Source organism: Equus asinus, chromosome 15 (genome assembly GCF_041296235.1).
Source record: "Equus asinus isolate D_3611 breed Donkey chromosome 15, EquAss-T2T_v2, whole genome shotgun sequence".
NCBI classification, from domain to species: Eukaryota; Metazoa; Chordata; class Mammalia; order Perissodactyla; family Equidae; genus Equus; species Equus asinus.
In genome coordinates, this window is record NC_091804.1 from 22,933,020 (window position 1) to 22,953,547 (window position 20,528).

At 43.2% G+C, this 20,528-nt stretch overlaps 2 protein-coding genes across 2 annotated transcripts in view; one reads left to right on the forward strand and one right to left on the reverse strand.

Moving 5' to 3' along the window:
* Positions 1–3,671: 3,671 nt before the first annotated feature.
* On the reverse strand, positions 3,672–10,156 carry DEFB121 (defensin beta 121). The gene is made up of 2 exons (XM_070486353.1): positions 10,135–10,156; positions 3,672–3,808 (listed from the first exon to the last, which is right to left on the reverse strand). Exons 1-2 carry the CDS (start codon positions 10,154–10,156, stop codon positions 3,672–3,674), a joined length of 159 nt encoding a protein of 52 aa, XP_070342454.1.
* Positions 10,157–11,496: 1,340 nt separating this feature from the next.
* Positions 11,497–20,528, forward strand: part of DEFB123 (defensin beta 123) — a 44,558-nt gene continuing 35,526 nt past the window's right edge. Inside the window, 1 exon segment of the mRNA XM_070486354.1 lies at positions 11,497–11,562. Coding sequence (XP_070342455.1) covers positions 11,497–11,562 — 66 coding nt within the window.

A 20,528-nucleotide genomic window follows, 5' to 3' on the forward strand; every position in this document is an offset into this window, starting at 1 on the left:
GACCTGTTTGAGTGGGAAAGTGACTTTCTTGGGCTTTAATATTCATAGAGTTAGAAAATATTTATTGCATTCCTGTTGTACTCCAGGCACCAAGGTTGGAATAGTGAGCAAAATCAATGAGGACCCTGCTATCATGAAATCCAAATTCTCCCAGGAAGATAGACAAGAAACAAGTAAGTGAACAAAATAATTACTGACTTTTGAGAAGTACTAAGGAAGAAGTTGTCAGAGTGATATAAAGGACTTTGTTAAATTTGATAACTAAGGATGACACTTAAATTAAGGCCTGGGGGATAGAACAAAAACAACCATACAGATAACAGAGGAAGAGCCTTCTCAAGCAGAAGGAGTGGCATGTAGCAAGGCTCTATGACAGGAAAGGAAGGACTTGTTGACATGAAGGAACAGAAGGGAGGCCAGAGCGACCTAAGTGCAAGGGAGAAGAAAGAAGTCACAGACGTAAGTAAGGTGAGGTCGGGCAGGGCCTCATAGGCTGTGGAAGGGAGTCTAGATTTTATTCTTGGTGAAACAGGAAGCCACTGTTTGGTGTTACACAGAGCAGTGACAGGGTATAATTTACCCTTTGGCTGCTATGTAGAAAATTAGAGGATTAAACAAGAAACCAGTTGGGAGACTATTGTAGAAAGTCAGATTAAGAAGACAGTGGCTTGAATGAGATGGAAAGAAATGGGTGGTCTTGAGATGTATTTTGAGGGTAGAGCCACAGCACTTGCTAATAGACTGAACAGAGTGAGGCAAAGTGAGGAACCAAGGATGGCTTCCAGGTTTGGAGCAATGCGGTACATGTTACGACTTACTGAAAAGGGAAATAATAGGGTGCTAATAAGCTTGGTCAAGTGAGGTACCACCAGGAGTTCCGTTCTGGATACATTAGGCATCCAAATGAAGACGTCACTTAAGGAGGCGAATATATCAGTCTAGAGGTTTTAGAAGGTCTGGGGTTGGAGATATGAATTTGGAAGTGATCAGCATATAGAAGGTGCTCAAAGCACCTGATGAAAAAGAACAGAGAGGAAAGAACTTAGAAACAAGCCCTGGTGATTGGGAAGAGAAGGAGGAGCCCAAAAAGAAGACTGAAAAGGAATGGCATAGCCAACTGGAGGAAAACTAAGAGAATCTGGTAACAGAAGTCAAGAGAAGAAAGCATTTCAATAAGGAGGTAGTGGCCCCTTTGTCAAATATTGCTCAGAAGTCAATTAGAGGAAAATAGGGATGCCTCTATTGGGTGTGGAAACATTAGGGATAATTGGTGACCTTCACAAGAAAGGTTTCAACGGCAGGGTCAAAGCCAAATTGAATTGAGTTGAAAAGTGAATGGGAAATGAGAAAATACGGAAAGTGAAGGCAGACAACATTTCGAGAAGTTTTCCTTTGAAGAATTGCAAAGAAGCGGGGCATTGTCCAGAAAGGGGTGTGGGCTTGTTTTGTTTTAAGATGGGAGGCACTAGAGCATCTTTGTATAAAAATGGTCCAGCGGAGACGGGGAGTATGCAGAGAATAAAGGAAGATGAAGTCCTTGAGTAGGGGGAGGGGATGCAAGTGGACAAGCGGAGGGATTGGTTTCTCAGCAGTAGGCAGCGTTCTTCCATTGTAAACAAAAGGAGGACAGGCGGTGTAGGGCCAGATGCAAGACTATGTAGACTTAGCAAAGAGAAGATGAAGTTATTTCTGATGGCTTCTATTTTCTCAAAATATGAGGCAAGGAGTGGTATTTTAGAGAGAAGAAGTGATAGAAGATTGAAGAGAGAGGAAAAAGCAGAGAAGAGTGATTTCAGAGAGTGAGAAATCAAGCTTCTTAGAAGAAAACAGGGGGTTAACTGGGCAGTGTTGAGTGCTGTTTGAGGTTTGAGGCCCTGAATTTCCAGTGAAGTCAGTGAGGCCAGTTAGATAATTTTCTCTAAGAAGAATCAGCTGCTAAAGTGCACATATGGAGAAGGGAAGCAGGTGGTTGGTTCCACCAGGTTGGGAACCTGACAGATCGATACCATGCAGTGTGGAACTGGGAGTTGAGTATGCCTGCAAGAGAACTGTCATGGGCCTAGATCATGATATCCAAGCTGAGTATAGACGGAAGTGGAGTCAGAAGGTTGAGATGACCAGTGAAAAAGCAGTGGGGTCAAGGGCTTCATTTCAATTTTAAGAGTGATTAATTCTCAATCACTCTTAGTAGTTGAGGCAAAGTGGGAAAGGAGGATCTTCGTTTTTTACAGGCAGGGAATTCCTACGCAGGTTCTAAAAGGAGAAAATCAGGAAGTGAGATCAATCTAGAATCCATTCACATTTACCAAGAATAAACTGTGTGCTAGATTCTATCCTGGGCTCCTATCTGTTATTTCATTTAATCCCCATGACAACCCTGTGCCTTAGGTAGGATAAATCCTCATTTTAGAGATGAGAAAATAAAGCAGAGAGGATTAAATGGCTTGCCTAGGCTCAGCTGATATGTGATCAAGTGAGGATTTGAACCCAGATCTTCTGATCCTGAATCCAGTGCTCTTCCTTTGGCACTGTGACACTTTGACATGGTGGTACATAGACACTGAGGCTGGAGGTTTTCATCAAAAATGTGCACTGGGGATGACTGAGTCAAGCCATAGGTTGATGCCAGGTTCAGTGTTCTCATATGAAGGGACTGGATAGCAGCTGGGTGGCTCTAAACAGAACTATCCAACTCAGGATAAAGAATCAAGTTCTCTTTGATTAGTCACACAAGCAGCAATAGATGGGAATACTTAGGACCATGACCCAAATCATGGGGCAGGAGATGGTAAAAATCCCTGTTGTCTCAGTTCAGGATCAGTCCTGGAAAAGGACTAGCCAGCAGTTCCATATCATGTGGCCCCAACTAGGGGGAAAGGAAAGAGACGGAGCAGGAATTCACATGGGGCCTGATACCCTGCTCACTCCAGGGTGAAGAAAACTTTTGAGACACAATCCTAGAGTCTCTAACAGGACAGAAGCACAGGTATTATCAGGGGAGAGTTGCAGCCTTCGGTGTGAACGTAGGGAAAGAGAAGTAGCAGACTAAGAATGCGTTCTTGTGTTCATCACAGATTTTTGCTTGCCTGCTTGACTCCTCCCAAAATATCCAGAGATTGAGCCCCCTAGCCTGCCTCAGCCCTATATCTCTCGACTCTAATGTTATACCATCCATACAATAGCCACGAGCCACATTTAGCTATATAAATTTAAGTATAGATTAAATTAAACTAAAAATTCAATTCTGCAGTCATACTAGCCACATTTCAAGTGCACAGTAGCCACATGTGGCTAGTAGTTACCATATTGAACAACACAGATATGGAACATTTCCATCATTGCAGAAAGTTCTGTTGGCAGCACTGGACTAGAAAACAAGAATCAAATGGATAGAATGAACATCTTATTTATATTATTTGGGACCAGCTTTGGGCCAGCAGACTAGGAGCTATGTGCAAGGCTGAGTTTATTACCACCTACCGGTCCATCCTAATACCCACACATACCTTCCTTTCTTCCTTACTTATTTCTAAGTATGGCTAGGTGGAACTGCCAGACACAAACAGGCTACAGCCAAAAACAATTTAATAGAACTGTTGGATCCAATGATGTTAGACTCAATGTTGGATGAGAGGTGTCAGACGGCGGAGTTTAATCCCTGTTTTCTAGTTCTACGAGAATTTAGTTTTGACAGGCACATACTTGGGATTTACACAGCACTTAGCTTCAGTACCGCATAATATATGGAATATTTCATTCTCTTCGCATGTTGTTCTGCAATTTCCCAACTTACCCCAGCACTTCGTGGCTGAAATCAAAAGGGAAGGAGGGAGCAGAGTCAGTCTTGAAATAAAGCAAAGGGGAGGCCAAAGCCCAGTAGAGAAGACAGTAGTAAGGGAAATGAGGAGATCTGTAGGGAAGAAGCCCTCACAAGGCATCCTCCAGGTTTAGAGAAGATTAGAGGACACTGTCCTTTCTTTTCCCACTTGTGTCCCCAGTCATAACCCCAAAGTCCTCCCCACTAGGTCCTGGGACCTACTATACTCCATGCCCAAGCTTCCACTCCCCAGCCAGCTCCCTTGAGGAAGGCAAGAGGGCTCTCTCTCTCCAGGGTTTCATCTTCCCCATATTATGAGGTACCCAGTTGCCCAGTATCAATCAGTTACCTTTTCGCTTTGCCCTTTGGTACTCTCTTTGACCATATCAATGAAAGGGGACAGGAATCCTTAACACATCCATCTGGACATCTGTTAAGTCTTCTAGGGTAAAACTCTAGAAGAAACTCCTAAGTCAAAACTGCCAAGAATGTCACATTCCCCTATTCACAACATCCTGGGGCTTTTTGCTGGTCTTAACCAATCAGTAAAATTAGGAACAGCTGCTCTGCAGAACTTACAACCGAAAGTAGCCTAGATAAATTGAGATTGGCTGAGAGAGTAGAATCAGAATCCTCAAACAATCAGAAATTCAGGAAGCATTTTCATGGAGGGAACAATAGATCAAAATTCAAATCTCCCCAAGGAATGCTTTTCACAAAGCTCCCACTTTTTCTGTTTTCCATGCCCAGGTCTCTCTCCTCCATGTACCCTCCCTGCCAGGGGCATCATGTTCAACTTCTCCAGAGCCAACCAGAGAGAGAAAGTCAGAATGGTCAAGTAACAGCACTGGGAACATCAGTTGGTACCAGAGAACTCAAACTTCCCTTTGGCTAGAGAGATCACCCAAAGGCCCTTAGGGAACCTGCCACGACATTCTCCCAGCCCAAGCTGTTAGAGCCCACAGAGTCCCCTGAACATGCATCAGGTTCGCTGACCCTCTCCCCCTTGGGAGAGATCCTGGTTACCTGGGGTGACCCGCGCCAGGAGCAGAGTAACAGTCAAGACCAGAAGGAGCTTCATGAGTGACTGGAGCTCAGGAAGAGACAGGAGGTTTCTGGGATGGCAAGACAAGCAGAGGTCTCCATTCTGGGCAGTCCAGACTGGTATTTATTGCCCCAAGGAGCATGGCAGAGCCATGATCAGTGAACCAGAAAGGGAACAGTCATTTAAGATTAGACAACAGGCAAGTAATCAACCACACTAGTTGAATGGCTATCGGTTACACCCTCTTCCACACTTCCAGAGGAGGCTGGGAGAGGGGGAAGAAGCTAAGCTAACAAAGAGAAGACACAGCCTTGCCTTTGAAGAGTTATATAATACAACTGGGAGCCAAGAAGGGAGAAAATGTTTTTACTATTAATTCATTTCTAGTAAATGAAAATAGAGAGCACAAGTAAGACAGAAAAGAAGTGATACTTCTGTGTTCTTTGGGTTCTTTCCAGCACTAAAGACATCTTAGGATGTCCCATAGATTTGTGGTTCATTTTAAGGATACTAAAGGAAGGGCAGAAGCAGAGAGAAGTACCTTGATAGCTCCATGGTCATTACCACTGGAGACTAAAATGTCAGCATTTGTAGAGTGGGATGATCAGGAAGGTCACAGATCTTCCTTTTAACTGTTCATGTGTAACAGGAACAAGTAGTATCCTCCTAGATGGCAAAAGAAAAGCCATTAGCACTGTTGTGGTATTTCCTATAAGGTATGGTAGATTGCGTTATTGACCCCAATTCTTCACCCCTACTTGAATCCACACCTCTGCCAAGGTCTCATCCTAGGAGGAATGTGCTTCCCGCCCTCTTCACTTTTGTCTTGGCTGTGTGACTTGTTTTAGCCAACAATTTAGGGGCAGAAGTGACGGTGTGCCAGTTCTGAGCCTAGGCTTTAAGAGGTGATGAATGTTTTCATTGACCTTTGTGCCTCTGCCATCTCCCTGAGAGCATACTCTGGGGGTCCAAAGACAATGACACATACATGGAGCAGAGCCACCCCAGAAGACCCACAGATTTACAGCAAGAAATAGAGCTGCCCTGCTGCTCCTGCCTCCAGCAGAGCCATCCAGCCAAACTCCAGTTTACCTGCTGACACATGAGCAGCAATAAAGGATTGTTGTTTTAAGCCACTGAGTTTTGGAGCAGAATGTTACATAGTAATAGCTTACTGACACATAAGGCCAGCAGATAGGTCAGAAAAGCGCCAAGTGCTTTTTAGCACAGTGACGGTAACTTCTATCGTTTCAAAATGGGCAGAAACAAAGGCATACTAAGAGAAAGAAACTCTTCTTTCTGCTATGGAATAAGACTATTGTCACTAAGAAAAATTAATGCTCTAGACCAAGGTCACAGACTTTTTCTGTAAAGGAGCAGATAAATAAATACTTCATGAGGCTGGCCTGCTGGTGTAGTGGCTAAGTGCACACACTCCGCTTTGGCAGCCTGGGGTTCACAGGTTTGGATCCCGGGAGTAGACCTACACACCACTCATCAAGCCATGCTGCGTCAGAGTCCCACATATAAAATAGAGGGGGATTGACACAGATGTTAGCTCAGGGCCAATCTTCCTCATCAAAAAAAATAAATACTTACTTCAGGGTTTGCAGGCCTTGCAGTCTTTGTTCAACTCCTCAACTCTGCATTTGTAGCAGAAAAGCAACTATCGATGCTATGTCAACAAATGGCTGTGGCTGTGTTCCGCTTGAACAGTTTATAGACAGTGAAGTTTGAATTTCATATAATTTTTACATGTCACTAAATATTATTCTTTTGATTCTTTCAACTATTTAAAAATTTAAAAACCATTCTTAGCTCGTGGGCTGTATGAAATCAGGCTGCAGGCTGGATCTAGACTGGCAAACATCAGAAAGCCGAATCATGCCAGATGACGTCAGAGAAATGGAGAAAGAGGAATACTCATGTGCTGCTGGTGGGTGTAGATCAGAGGCAGAGTGACAGGGAATCTTATGACTGTGCAGGGCCCCTCACTTTCTTGGACCCTGGTGAGTGCTGGGAATTCTAGAATGTTCTAGGTAAGGAGGGGAAACAGGCTGCAATCGAGAAACATTAGAAAGTAAGCATTTCAGATAAATTATCTACAGAGAGCCCAGGAATCCATTATGATTTCTCAGCTCATTCTAAATAAATAGTTACTTTGGGACCTAATTTTGATTTTGCAATTTCGTGTTCTTCTTAAAAAGAATCCCAAAATCATAGTGTCAGGCCCCACAAAACTTGGATCTTCATCTGAGGTGGAGGCAGCCATTCTGGGGAGGAATCTAATAACATTTAGTCCAACCAAGTATAAGCATCTGTTCTGACCCAGAAATTCTACTCCTGGATACATGTCCCAAAGAAATCCCCACACATGTCCAGAAGGGAATATGCCAGGATAGCTATTAAAGCAAGGTTCATGGTGGCAAGGAGTAGAAGACAACTTGAACTCCGTCACTGGGAGAGTTGAAAGGTAAAACATGGTGGATGCACACCATGGAGTGTTATATAGCAATCATAAGCTAGAGAATTAGGTACACACAAATAAACGTGGATGGGTGTTTAACACCAGTGCTGATTGTAATGGCATCACCACTTCAAAAACTGTTTGACGGTTTCCTATAAAGTTAAACATGCACTTACCATACAACCCAGAAATTTCACCCCTAGGTATTTATCCAAGATAAATGAAGACATATGTTACACCAAAAATTGTACATGAATTTTCATAGCAGCTTTATTCATCATAGGTGGAAACAACCTAAATGTCCATCAACTAGTAAACAAATAAATTAATAAATCGTGGTATATCCATACAATAGAATCTACTCAGCAGTAGAGAAGAATTAATTACTGCTACACACAATAAGGATGAATCTAAAAAGCATTCGACTGAGTGAGAAAAGCCATTCCAAAAGAGAACATACTAAATAAGTCCATTTGTATGAAAGTCTAGGCAACCTAATCTATAGTGACAAAAAAGATCAGTGGTGGCCTGGGGCTTGTGGGAGGACTGAGATGGGGCACAAGAGAACGTTTAGGATGACGAAAATCAAAATATTTTGAAAATATATGCACATTAAAAAGGTACATACTAAACATCAGAAGAGTTTCCCATGCAAGACATGGATGGGAGTTGATTATGGGGATAAAAATCAACAAATCAGTAAAATAAAACAAGAGAAGGGTTTTGCATAAGACCAATGATGACCAATTTGCCATAAATAAACAACTCAGCGCTCAGCAACAAAGGACTAAAAAAAAGGGCTCTATTGACAAGGGGCTTACTTCTGAGAGTTATTAGCGAGGAAATCAGCCCTCTCGACTGGAACTCATTTCCTTTTCTTCTGAAAAGAGCTGCAAAACAAAACCGTGAGGCGTCATTTGAGTTTACAAGGCCCAGGGCAAGAATAAAGGGCACAACTGCCTCCACTCTTGAGGAAGGAGGTTGTTTCTACTTAGAAGGGTAGGGTACTGGGTTGAGTCTTGAAAGATGGGAGAGAGAAGAGAGCAACTCATGGGGACTCCATTCTTGCGGAAGCCTTAGTCTAGAAGGGACTTTCTTCATACATCCGAAGAACCTTTAGCGGCACAGAGTTTCTCCTACACTGAACTCCAGTTTTGAGCTCCACTTCTCCTCCAATAAAGAACTCCATCATAGCCCTGCATGTTTGTTCTTGTGGATGCTGATTAGCAGAATGAGGCGGCCTAACGAAGGCATGACCTGAATGCATTATTTCCATTAATTAGCAGACAACACTGGTTTTCAGCAGTAGAGGAGACTCTCATAAGACCCCTTGCCATCTGGCACAAGGTACCGCGGGACAAAATGCCCTGATTGTTCCACAAGCCGAGAAGGAACTCCCCCACACCTGAGCTATATTCATCTGCGTCCCTGGGATGTCCATCATTCTTAAGATTCAGCATGTCTACTTCCTGACTTCTACTGAGAGCCAACCATTTTGCCATAGCTCTCATTCAAAGCTCTCCAAGAAAATAATCCGATTGACTAAAAAGAATCCGATTCATTAGCTGATAGAGATAAACCATTGTAAAACGACGGGAACCTGTGGGAAAACCTCCCTTTCTGCTATCTGCAAATCTGAGCTTTTCTTTGTTGCCAAGCGTGAAGCCATATGCACTTGATGAGTGAGAGGAATGTCTGTCAGTAAGAAAAGAAAAGGAGCAAAGAGAGTGATGGAAGCAGAGCCAGCAAAATAAGGAACAAATATTTGAGGGAATCTTGGTAAGAATAGGTGCTTTCCAGAGAAGATTACAGAATTGGAAAGGAGTCTACAAATGGTCCATTAGGAAGATTACCTGAGGATGTGGAAAGGCGAGAGGCTTTCAGGAGGAAGTGGTTCACACTGATGAGTGGACTCTGCTGTGAAGTGTCCAGGAGCCCAGAGTCCCCGTACTGAAGGTGTACTTGGTAACCTGGCCCTGAGGCCAATCAAATGTGCTCAACTCCTTAAATAGGCTCCCGCAGTGCTTTGGTCCTTTACCCAACACCATTGACCTCTTTCTGAGCCTGAGATGGGTACCACTGCCATCTCTGGCCTAGTGGAAAATAGGGTGGTATCTGAGAGTCAGAAAACTCTACATCCGTTCCCTGCCTGGCCATTGACTCTTGCTTTGACCCAGTGTAAACCATAAGCCTCCCTCATTGGAGTGTGCCTAGCCCAGAAAATGAACCTTCTCATGCTTCCAGTGGATCGATCACATCTTGCCCAGGACCCTTCCACTCCCTTCTTAGATTTCTGCCACCCACCGGTAGTTATTTCCCACTTCCAGAGGAAAGGAAATACATCTACATTTCACTTCTTTGTAGTCTTTGGGGTGGGGTCAGTGGAGGGTAGTGGGAAAGGAAGATGAAACTAACTGGCCCATATAAGGCCTGGAGATTTTCTGGTTCTTAGTGCTACATGTAATTGGCAATAGCAATGGACATGCTGGAGCTTTTCTCTTCAGTTTACTTGAAATCTAACACCAAGGGCAGTGTAGGCTAATGAAAAACCATAAGCTATGGATCCAGACAAATCTGGGTTCAAATCCTCACCATGCCACTTATTAGCTATGTGACTTGGAACAAGCCAATTAGTGTCTCTGAACCTCAGTTTTGCCATCTCTAATATGGAGACAATACTACTGACCTCGGAGGTTTGCGGTGAAGATTAACGGAGGTAACACTTGTAAAGCACACAGAACAATGCCTGGCGTGCAGGAAGCCCCTGATGACTGGTAGTGATTGTTATTTACTATGAATTCTCACCTTCCTTGACTTCTTGGAGCATTTGACCATTGACGTCTTTCTTCCCTGAAGCTCTACCTGGCTCTCCTTCCTAGTCAACATAGTCATGTTCAATAAAAGGGACACAGATTGCCAGCGATTCAGAGACCTCTCTGCTCACTGTGCTTTTCCGAATCAAGTTTGAAATTTTCAAAACTTTGGGTCTCAGATCTAAAACCCAGAGTGCCTACCAAGGATCCAGGCTCAAGGACAGACCCTTCCTCTGTGTCTGGAGTGTATACAGTGTAACTGGGTTTGAGCTCTGGCGAAAGATGATAAAGAAGGTTCCCAACTTTTTGTCAGAGCACGTTTCCAAGCTTATCTCTGTTCCTAGCTCTCCTTGTGCCTCCCAGGATGTCTTCACTGGCTTCTTATCTTTACTGTCACCTATATCTTTCCAGACACTGCTCTTTCCCTCAATACTTCATTTCATGTGTCTTCTTTCCCAGGAAGTAACTACTGCTGTCTCCACGTCAGGTCATTTTCATCCCGCCTAGAATGCCCTTCTGTAACCTTGTCCCCGTCAAAATCTACCCAGGCCATTTTAAGTTTCCTGTGGATCAAGGACTAAGGTGCTGGGGAGGTGGTGGCTGGAGAACTATCTGAGAGAGCTCGTGTCCTTACAACGCTTACAACTTCTTTAGGAAAATGGAAAGCAAACATTTTTAAATGAACTTCATATCCTCCCAAAAACACTCAAGAAACGTTTGCTAAATAAATCGAATCTTGATTAAGCATCTACTATGTACAGGGTACTCTACTGAGACCAGAAATACAGAGCATTATAAACTACTATCCTCTAATAGCCAACTATGTTAGGATAAACTAGGATATGATAGAGTAACCAAACAAGACTCTTGGTGGTGTCTTATAAGAGCAAAGGTTTACTTTTCACTCATGCTGCATATCCGTCGCAGGTCGGCAGGAAACACTGCTCCACATCTTCTCACTCTGGAACCCAGCCTGATTGCAAAGCCACTCAATTGTTGCTGATCACCATGGCAAAGGAAAACAGAGCTCTGGAGGGTCTTGAATTAGCCATCATATGCCTTGACCTTAGAAGTAATGTGTGATAGCTCCCTGGCTGCAATAGTGACATAGCCCCATCCAACCACAAGAGGGCCAAGAAGTGCAGTCCTCCAACGGGCTTAGAACGCAGAAAGCCAGAAATATTTGATGAATAGTATTAACGACCTCCAAATATATCATCCAGCAGTGAGACAGAATGGCCACATGAATAAAAACGATAGAAAGTAGTCTGTGCTGAATCGAAACCAAAAATAGATTACAGGAGAACAGAGCATAGGGACAATCACAAAACCCAGGGTGGTCAGCAAAGGCTTCATGGAGGACCTGCTCCAAGCCTGGAAGGAAGATAGGTTTCAGAGAAATGGTGAAGAGGGGGAGGATGTGAGAGGGTATTCCAATGGGGGACGGGTGTAACAGAGGAGCGGTGGCGGGAATGCTTGTAAGCCATTTGGAAACAATGAAAATACTGCGTGGCTACAGCTGGGAGGTCATGCACCATGTAATGTAGGAGAATTGCATAGTGATAAGATTTTTAACGTTCTTGAATGCAAATCTAAGAAACTTAGACTTGGTTCTGTTGACAAATCAGGGAATTGAGGGAGGCTAAGAAGGTAGGGCTCTGGTTCCTTCCTTCTCTCTTCCCACTTTAAGCTGAGCAGCTTCATCTTGATCTGCTTGATATGTTGAGTTCCATGTAAATTTTTGTTTTTAAAAAGTTTTCTGCTAGCAGATCTTAAAGTCTCATCACAAGAAAAGAAAATTTTTGTAACTATGTATGGTGACAGATGTTAACTAGATGGAATGTAGTGATTATTTCACAATATATACAAATATTGAATCCTTATGTTGTACACCTGAAACTCACATAATGATATACATCAATTATACCTCGATTTTTTCTTAAATAAAAAAAAAAGTTTTCTGCTGCTTTAAAAAAAAAGTTCAAAAATCCCTGGTGTCAGCAATATGGAACCCTTTTCTTTCTAGTTTTTGAGCATAGAGTCTTAGAATTTGGACCTCAGAGGCCATCTCATCTGTTATGTATCAAAAGCAAAACTCCTTGTTAAACAACCTTTGCCTTCACTCTTAAAACACCTCCAGTAATGAAAAAATTAGTATGTGTCAAGATAGTACGCTCCATCACTGGAATCCTCTCATTTTTAGGAAGTTATTTCTGTTGAACCAGAATTTATCCTCCTGTCACATTTACCCATCTTCCCAATTCCTGCTCTCTTACAGCGACAGAGAATGAGTGCAAAAACAATTCCACGTCAAACACCTGAAGACAGTGATCGTGAGTCCGTTTGGTGTTTTCTTCTCCAGCTAATCATCCCAAGTTTCTTCTGCCCACACTCAAAGTAGGCAACATGTCCTCTTGTCATTCTGGTGAGATCCCTCAACATACTCCTCTTCCTTTCTCAAAGCAGGCAACACCCGAAAGAGTGTGTTTTAAGAAGGATAAGGCCCAGTAGTTTGACTATACAGGCCTCCCTCCAAATTAGACTGTATTCTGGGTCCAAAGGCTGGGGGGTAACTTATGTCGTCGAAGCTGGGTACCTGAGGGTTCCTGTAAATATTCAGTAAGAACATGATTACCTTTCAACCTTGTTTCCAACACAGACATAGACGAAAAGAAGTTAATCTTGTCAATTTGCTGTTTTCTTGTTTAACCTGAAGTGTGACTTGACGGTCACAAGGATTTCTGAGCTTGTTTTACAGAAGAAAGAGAATGCCTTCAAGGAAGTTAAGATCACCAGATCACCACCACCACCCCCCCACCCCACCACCGCCCCGCCCCCACAACACCCCGCCCCCCAGAAGTCTGATTGCCCAGGGGCTTATCTGGAGTGAGAAAAATGGATTACCCCTTTGTTTCTCTGAAACATCTCCTGCCAAGCCACTTAGCTCTATGAAACCTGCTGTTTTCATCTCTTGTTAAGGGGATTTGAGAGAACTTATCCTCTAGGCTTCTCATTTTGTTTGGCCAATTCAAATAAACCTTTCTCTGTCTACAGGCACTGACATCTCAGTGATTGGCTTCTTGTGCATGGCACACAAACTTGAGATTAAGAGGTTCGGTATTATGGTCGTTCAGTTTGAACCTCCATGAATAACCGGGAAGCTAAGATAATCAATGTACCTAAGGCAGGATACTATTATAGTTAAGAGCAGAGGTGCTGGACGTAGATGTATGTGGATGATATCCTGGGTCTACCATCTATTAATTGGGTGACTTTAAATAAATTACTGACCTTCCCTGAAACTCAATTTTCTGATCAAGAAAATAGGTTGTTTTAGGACAGGTTTCCCTAGAAGCAGAGTCTGAAATAGAGATTTGGGTGCACGTGATTTCTTAAGGGAGTATTCTCAGGAAAAAGAGAGTGAGGGAACAGGACAGGGCAGGGGGAGGAGCTAAGCAAGGATGTGGTCTGGCTGAGACCGTCTTCAGCCTGATCCCAAAGGGAACTCTGGAGTGAGAATGCACCACACAGTTGGTCCTACCTTAAGGCAAGGAGGCCATCCTCGTGCATCCCTGTCTCAGTCAGTCTTGGCTACAGGCTGCCCCTGAGGGGAAGATGATGCAACCTTCTGGGCAAAGTAGCTCCCGTTCCAATTGGCCAAGGGCAATTCTCCAGAGAAGGGGACAGCTGTGACCCTAGCAGCAACACCGGCAGCAACTAGGGATAGGAACCCCAGTCCATGGGGGAGTCTGGTCAATGTATCGACAACATCCTCTACTGTTGATCATAATGTTGATAATAAAATAACGGCATGTATTGCAAAAACTTATTGTGTCAGCTACACAAAGTAACGAAGATTCTCTCCTTGCCAAATTCTATTCAGGCTCCCCTGAATTCTTTAGCAACTAGGTCTCAAATTTTGAATTTCTGTGTTTGTCTCTGCATTGTCCAATTTTAGCAAGAATTCTGCCAGAGTGGTTTAACTAGAATCCCCCCGTCCTCCATATCTGATCACCCTCAATATCTAATCAGGTTCCTCAGCCTCTGCCATCCCACGAAGGTGATATCTAACCCCCTTACCCCTGCTGTTTCCTGCTGTAGACTGAATGTTTGTGTCCCTCCCAAATCCATATGTGGAAATCCTAATGCCCAATTTGATAGCATTAGGAGGTGGGGGCTTTGGGAGGTAATTAGGTCATAGGGTGGAACTGTCATGAATGGGATTAGTGCTTTGGAAAACAGGGGGCCAGCCCGGTGGTGCAGAGGTTAAGTGCCCACATTCTGCTTTGGCGCCCAGGGTTGGCCGGTTCAGATCCCGGGTGCAGACATGGCAGCCCTTGACACGCCATGCTGTGGTAGGCATCCCACATATAAAGTGGAGGAAGATGGGCACGGATGTTAGCTCAGGGCCAGTCTTCCTCAGCAATAAGAGGAGGATTGGCAGCAGATGTTAGCTCAGGGCTAACCTTCCTCAAAAAAACAAAAAAAGAGAAGAGGCCACAGAGCTTCCTTGCCCCTTCCACCATGTGCCATGTGAGGTTATAAAGAAAAAGACAACCGTCTATGAGGAAACAGACTTTCACCAGATACCAAATCTGTCGGCACTATGATCTTGGACTTCCTAGCCTCCAGAGCTGTGAGAAATAAATATTTGTTGTTTATAAGCCACCTGGTTTATGGGATTTTTTTGTAGCAGCCTGAATGGACTAAGACATTTTCTTGGTTTTTTTTTTTTTTTCAAGATTGGCACCTGAGCTAACGTCTGTTGCCAATCGTCTTTTTTTTCTTCTCCTTCTCCTCATCCACCTGCACCTCCTCCTCCTCTTCCTCCACCTCCTCCTCCTCTACCTCCTTCTCCTCCTCCTCTTCCTCCTTCTTCTTCTTCTTTTCCCCAAAGCCCCCCAGTACATAGTTGTATATTCTAGTTGGAGATCCTTCTGGTTGTGCTATGTGAGACACCACCTCAACATGGCCTGATGAGCAGTGCTAGGTCCACACCCAGGATCTGAACCAGCAAAACCCTGGGCCGCCAAAGTCAAGCCTGCAAACTTAACCGCTTGGCCAGAGGGCCAGCCACATTCCCTCTTAAGTAATTCTCCATCCACTGACCCCACCCTGCTCCTTGGCTATAAATTCCCATTTGCCCATGCTGTATTCAGAATTGAGCTCAGTCCTATACTGAGGTCTCTTTTCTCCTATTGCAATAGTCCTGAATAAAATTTGTTTTTACTACTTTTTTTTTATTGCAGTAACATTGGGTTATAACATTGTATAACTTTCAGATATACATCGTAATATATTTCAAATTCTGTGTAGATTACATCATGTTCACCACCCAGAGACTAGTTACCATCCATCTCCACACACAGGTGCCTAATCACCCCTTCGCCCTCCTCCCTCCCCTCCTCCCCTCTGGTAACCACCAATCCAACCTCTGTTGCTATGTGTTTGTTTGTTGTTGTTTTTATCTTCTACTTATGAGTGAGATCATATGGTATTTGACTTTCTCCCTCTGACTTATTTCACTTAGCATAATACCCTCAAAGTCCATCCATGTTGTCACAAATGGCTGGATTTCATAATTTCTTAATGGCTGAGTAGTATTCCATTGTGTATATATATCACATCTTCTTTATCCTTTCGTCTGTTGATGGGCACCTAGACTGCTTTGTTTTTACTACTTTTAACTGCTCTTCAGGTCTGGTTTTTCTTTGATGAAAGTAAAACAAGTAAAGTACTTGGTAGAGTGTCTGTTACATAGAAATTACTTAACAAATGTTAGCCATTGTGATATAAGAGGAAATATATATATTTTGGTCTTTGTCCTTAGCTCCTGGCCAGAGCTCCTAAAACCTTTGCAATTTCCTAGCAATAAAGGTGCTAGGAACATCTTTTGTTCTAATATTTGGTTATTGACCCTGGTTAGTGACACTGAGTTCCTAAGTCCCTTTGAATTTCCTGGGTTATAAGAGCGTCTTTTACTCTAATGAGGCAACACTGGGTGGGCTCCTAGATAGCTTCAGTATGGGGGCTGGTCACCGGAAAGACCAAGCCATAATTAGAAGCTTGGAACTTTCAACCCATCCTCTGGGGAGGGGTGAGGGGCTGAAAATTTAGTTAACAATGTATCATGCCTACATGAGGAAGCCTCCATGAAAATCCCTAAACTGCAGAGTTCGGAGAGCTTCCAGATTGGAGAACATATCCGTGTGCCAGGAGGGTGGCACGCCCCAGCTCCACGGGGGAAGAAGCTCCTGTGCTGGGGATTCTCCCAAACTTTGTCCTGTGTCTCTCTTCCATCTGGCTGCTCATCTGTATCCTTTATCGAATCTTTTATTATATAATAAACATAAATATAAGTAAGTGTTTCCCTGAGTTCTGTGAGCCATTCTAGCAAATTATGGAACCCAAGGAGGGGGCCACAGGAGCCCCAGTTTATAGCTGGTTGATGAGAAGTACAGGTGACAGACAACCTGGGACTTGTGGTTGGTGTCTGAAGTGGGGGCAGTTTTGTGGGCCTGAGCCCTTAACTTGTGGAGTCTGATGCCAACTCCAGGGAGATGGTGTCACAACTGAATTGAATTGCAGGACACCAGCCAGTGTTGGAGAAGTGGTCAGAATGGGGTAAAAACCCACACATTTGGTGACCAGAAGTGAGGTGGTGTGAGTAATACAGAGAAGAAACAGAGAGTATTTTCTTTACAGCACTGTTGTTGATGTTAAGATAAGCATCACTTGCTTCAGTCTTATCTCCCATCCCATAGGTTGCCTTTTCATTTTGTTAATCACTTTGTTTGTTGTGCAGAGGCTTTTTACTTTGATGTAGTCCCACTTGTTTATTTTTGCTTTTACTGTTATGCTTTTGGTGTCATATCCATAAAATCAGTGCTAGGACCAATGTCAAAGAGCTTTGTCTTTAGGTTTTATTCTAGGAGTTTCATGGGTTCAGGTCTTACATTTAAGTCTTTAATTCATTTCGAGTTAATTTTTGTGAATGGTGAAAGGTAGAGGTCCAGTTTCATTGTTCGCATGTAAGTATCCAATTTTCTCAACACAGACTATCTTTTCTCCAATGAGTATTCTTGGCTCCCTTGTAAAATATTAGTTAAACCTTATATGGGTGGGTTTATTTCTGGACTTTCATTCAGTTCCATTGGTCTATGTATCTATTTTTATGCCAGTACCATCCTGTATTGATTACTATAGCTTTGTAATATAGTTTGAAATCAGGAAGCGTGATGCCTCCAGCTTGTTCTTTCTCAGGATGGCTATGGATATTTGGGATCTTTTGTGGTTCTATATGAATTTTAGGATTTTTCCTATTTCTTTAAAAAAGTGTCATTGGAATCTTGATAGGGATTGCATTGACTCTATTGATGGCTTTGGGTAGTGTGGACATTTTTACGATATTAATTCTTTTGATCTGTGAACACAAAGTATCTTTCCATTTATTTGTGTCTTCTCAATTTCTTTAATCAAAGTCTTATAGGTTTCAGCTACAGATCTTTCCCCTCCTTGGTTAAATTAATTTCTAAGTATTTTATTGCTTTTGATGCTATTGTTAACAGGATTGTCTTTCTTTATTACTTGTTCAGGTAATTCATTATTAGTGTATGGAAATACAACCAATTGTTGTATGTTGGTTTTGTACCCTGCAGCTTTGTTGAATTCATTTATTAGTTCCAACAGCGTTCTGGTGGAGTCTTTAGGATTTGCTACATGTAAGATCACGTTGTCTGCAAACGGAGGGAATTTTACTTCTTCTTTTCCAATTTGGATGCCTTTTATTTCTTTTTCTTGCCAGACTGCTCTGGCTAGGATTTCCAAGATTATGTTGAACAGGAGTGGTGAAAGTGATCTTAGAGGATCACTTCACAGCCTTTCACAACTGGCGTGTGATACCCTCTGAGGTCGGGGATTGGGGCTCGGGTTGCTTCTGGTTGGACGCTATGTTTGTGTGGACCTGCCAGCTGGGCTCTGCATTCAACCAAGGCCACTGACTGTGCTCTCTGGTCAGGTAGGACCATTAAAAGAGCTTGGCAATCACTTCTGGTTGCTCGAGGCCTCAGGCTGTGTTTCCTGGCAGGGTCACTGTTCTGGCTCTCTGGTTATGCAGGCCCAGAGGCTATACTTAACAACTGGGCAGGGCTGCTGGCTTAGCTCCCTGCCCAGGCATGGTTGTAGGATGGGCTCCCTGGCTGCCCAGGTTCCCTGGCTAGGCTTCCTGGTCAGCAGGACTGGAGGCTATACATAGCAGTAGCGCAAGGCTGCAAATTTGCTTCCCTGCCTGGATGGTCATAGAATGAGCTCCACAGCTGGTACGGCTCATTGGCTCGGGACCCAAATCAGGCAGAACTGCAGCTGAGCTCTCGGGCTAGATGGGGTCATCAGCTTGGCTCTGCAGATGGGCAGAGCTGCCGACTGGGATCACTGCCTGGGCTCTGCTGCAAGCAGGAATGTGGTCCCCCAAGATCTGAGCACCAGTTGATGTAAGCCCCACCTCCCTTCTCCATCTCTATCTGATCCCCTATAGTCAAGCCTAGCAGGTTCCCCAAGTAATTCCCATGACTATCCCTCCCCTATCAGCAGAAAACTAGAGCTTTATTTTCTGAGGAGGCTGATACAAAGAGTCTCTGGATAGGGGGACAGGGACACGATGCCAGTTGAGAGCAGGGGTATCATGTGGAACACAGGAGAGTTAGGTGAGGTTTTACATATTCCATGTTTCCCATCTCACTCTGAGGACAGCAACAGGCAGACCTGCACATTCTGAGCAGGACTGTGGAGGATTCTGCCCAGGGAAATCCAATGCCAACCTCAGAAAAAACCCGAAGACATAGACACTTTATGTCTTAGTCTTTTGGGGGCTGCTATAACAAACTACCATAGACTGGATGGCTTAAACAATAAATATTTATTTCTCACAGTTCTGGAGCCTAAGAAGTGCAAGATCAAGGCACCAGCAGATTCATTGTCTGGTGAGAGCCCGGGTCCTTGTTCACAGATAGCCGTCTTCTCACTGTGTCCTCACACGGCAGAAGAGGTGGGAGAGCTCTCCGGGGTCTCTTTATTAAGGGCACTAACCCCATTCATGAGGGCTCCATAAGGATTGTAGAGTGTTCTCAGGGATATCTAGCCCGTCCAAGAGAAAAAAACCTGAAGACACAGGCACTGTGTTTTAAGCCAGTTAGCAGAGGCCCACTCCAAAATATAAGCATGTAACCAAGAACTACTCACCAGGTGAGGAAAGCTTCTGACATTAAAGAAAGGTCAAAGAGAAAAAAGCAAATAAAAAGAAACAGAGTAGGTAAGGGATAATATCATCAGAAAAATCATCAAAATCTTCAGAAAAATAAGAGAAGCTATTGAAACCATGAAACAAGAACAGGATGCTATTTTTAGAAAGAAAGAAAAAATAAAGAACGAGAAAAAAATTTCAGAGTATAAAAGTACAAAGATGAACTTTCTAGAAATATGATTAAAAAGACACAGATAAAAGCAGTAAAGAAAATATAAGAAAATTAGAGAATCAGTCAGGGAATCCGACATTTGAAAAATAAGGATTTCAGAAATAGACTACAGGCAAAACAAGGGGCAGGAAATGCAAAGAATTAAGTCAAGAAAAGAATGGCCTAGAATTGAAGGACACGAGTTTGCAGACGGACGGGGCGAATTGAACACGCAACAAAACTGATTGAAATCATCCTGCAAGAAATTCAAGCAAATCATTATGAAATTTCAACAACCTGTAGTTAAAGAGAAAATCTTAAAAGCTTTCAGAGAGAAATAACAGATCACCTACAAAGAGAGGAGATTCAGAATTGCTTCAGATGTCTCCACGGTGGCATTAGGTGTTGAAACACAATGCAGCAATGCCTTCAAAATTCTGAGAGAAAACCATTTCCAGTACAGAATGGGCAACCAAACTACTAATGCAAGTGTGAGATTAGTGCATTGAGGTCAGACATTTTCAGAAAGCTACCAGGAGGTGCTCTGCCAAAATAAAGGAGGAAGTCAAGAAAGACCTAGGATCCAGAAAGCAAGGCATTCATCTCATGAGAAAATCAAAGAGAATCCTTAAGATGACGTGAATGGAGATCCGAAAAGGTCACGGATGTAAGGCTTCTAATTCAGAGTGGAGCAGGTCCAAGTGCCCAGGGAGAAAGGTCTCCAGGAAGATAAAACTGATAAAACACCTAATGGTTGTGAACACATTCAAAGGAGATGAAAGATAGCCAAACTCTCATCTTCCATAGCAGGAATTCAACAGATAATACCTAAAACTGAAAACAGAAATTAACAATACAAATAAGCATATTATGTGTGGATATGGAAGTAAAATCCACAGAAACAACCAAGAGATGTGAAAGTGGTTTTCTTTGGAGA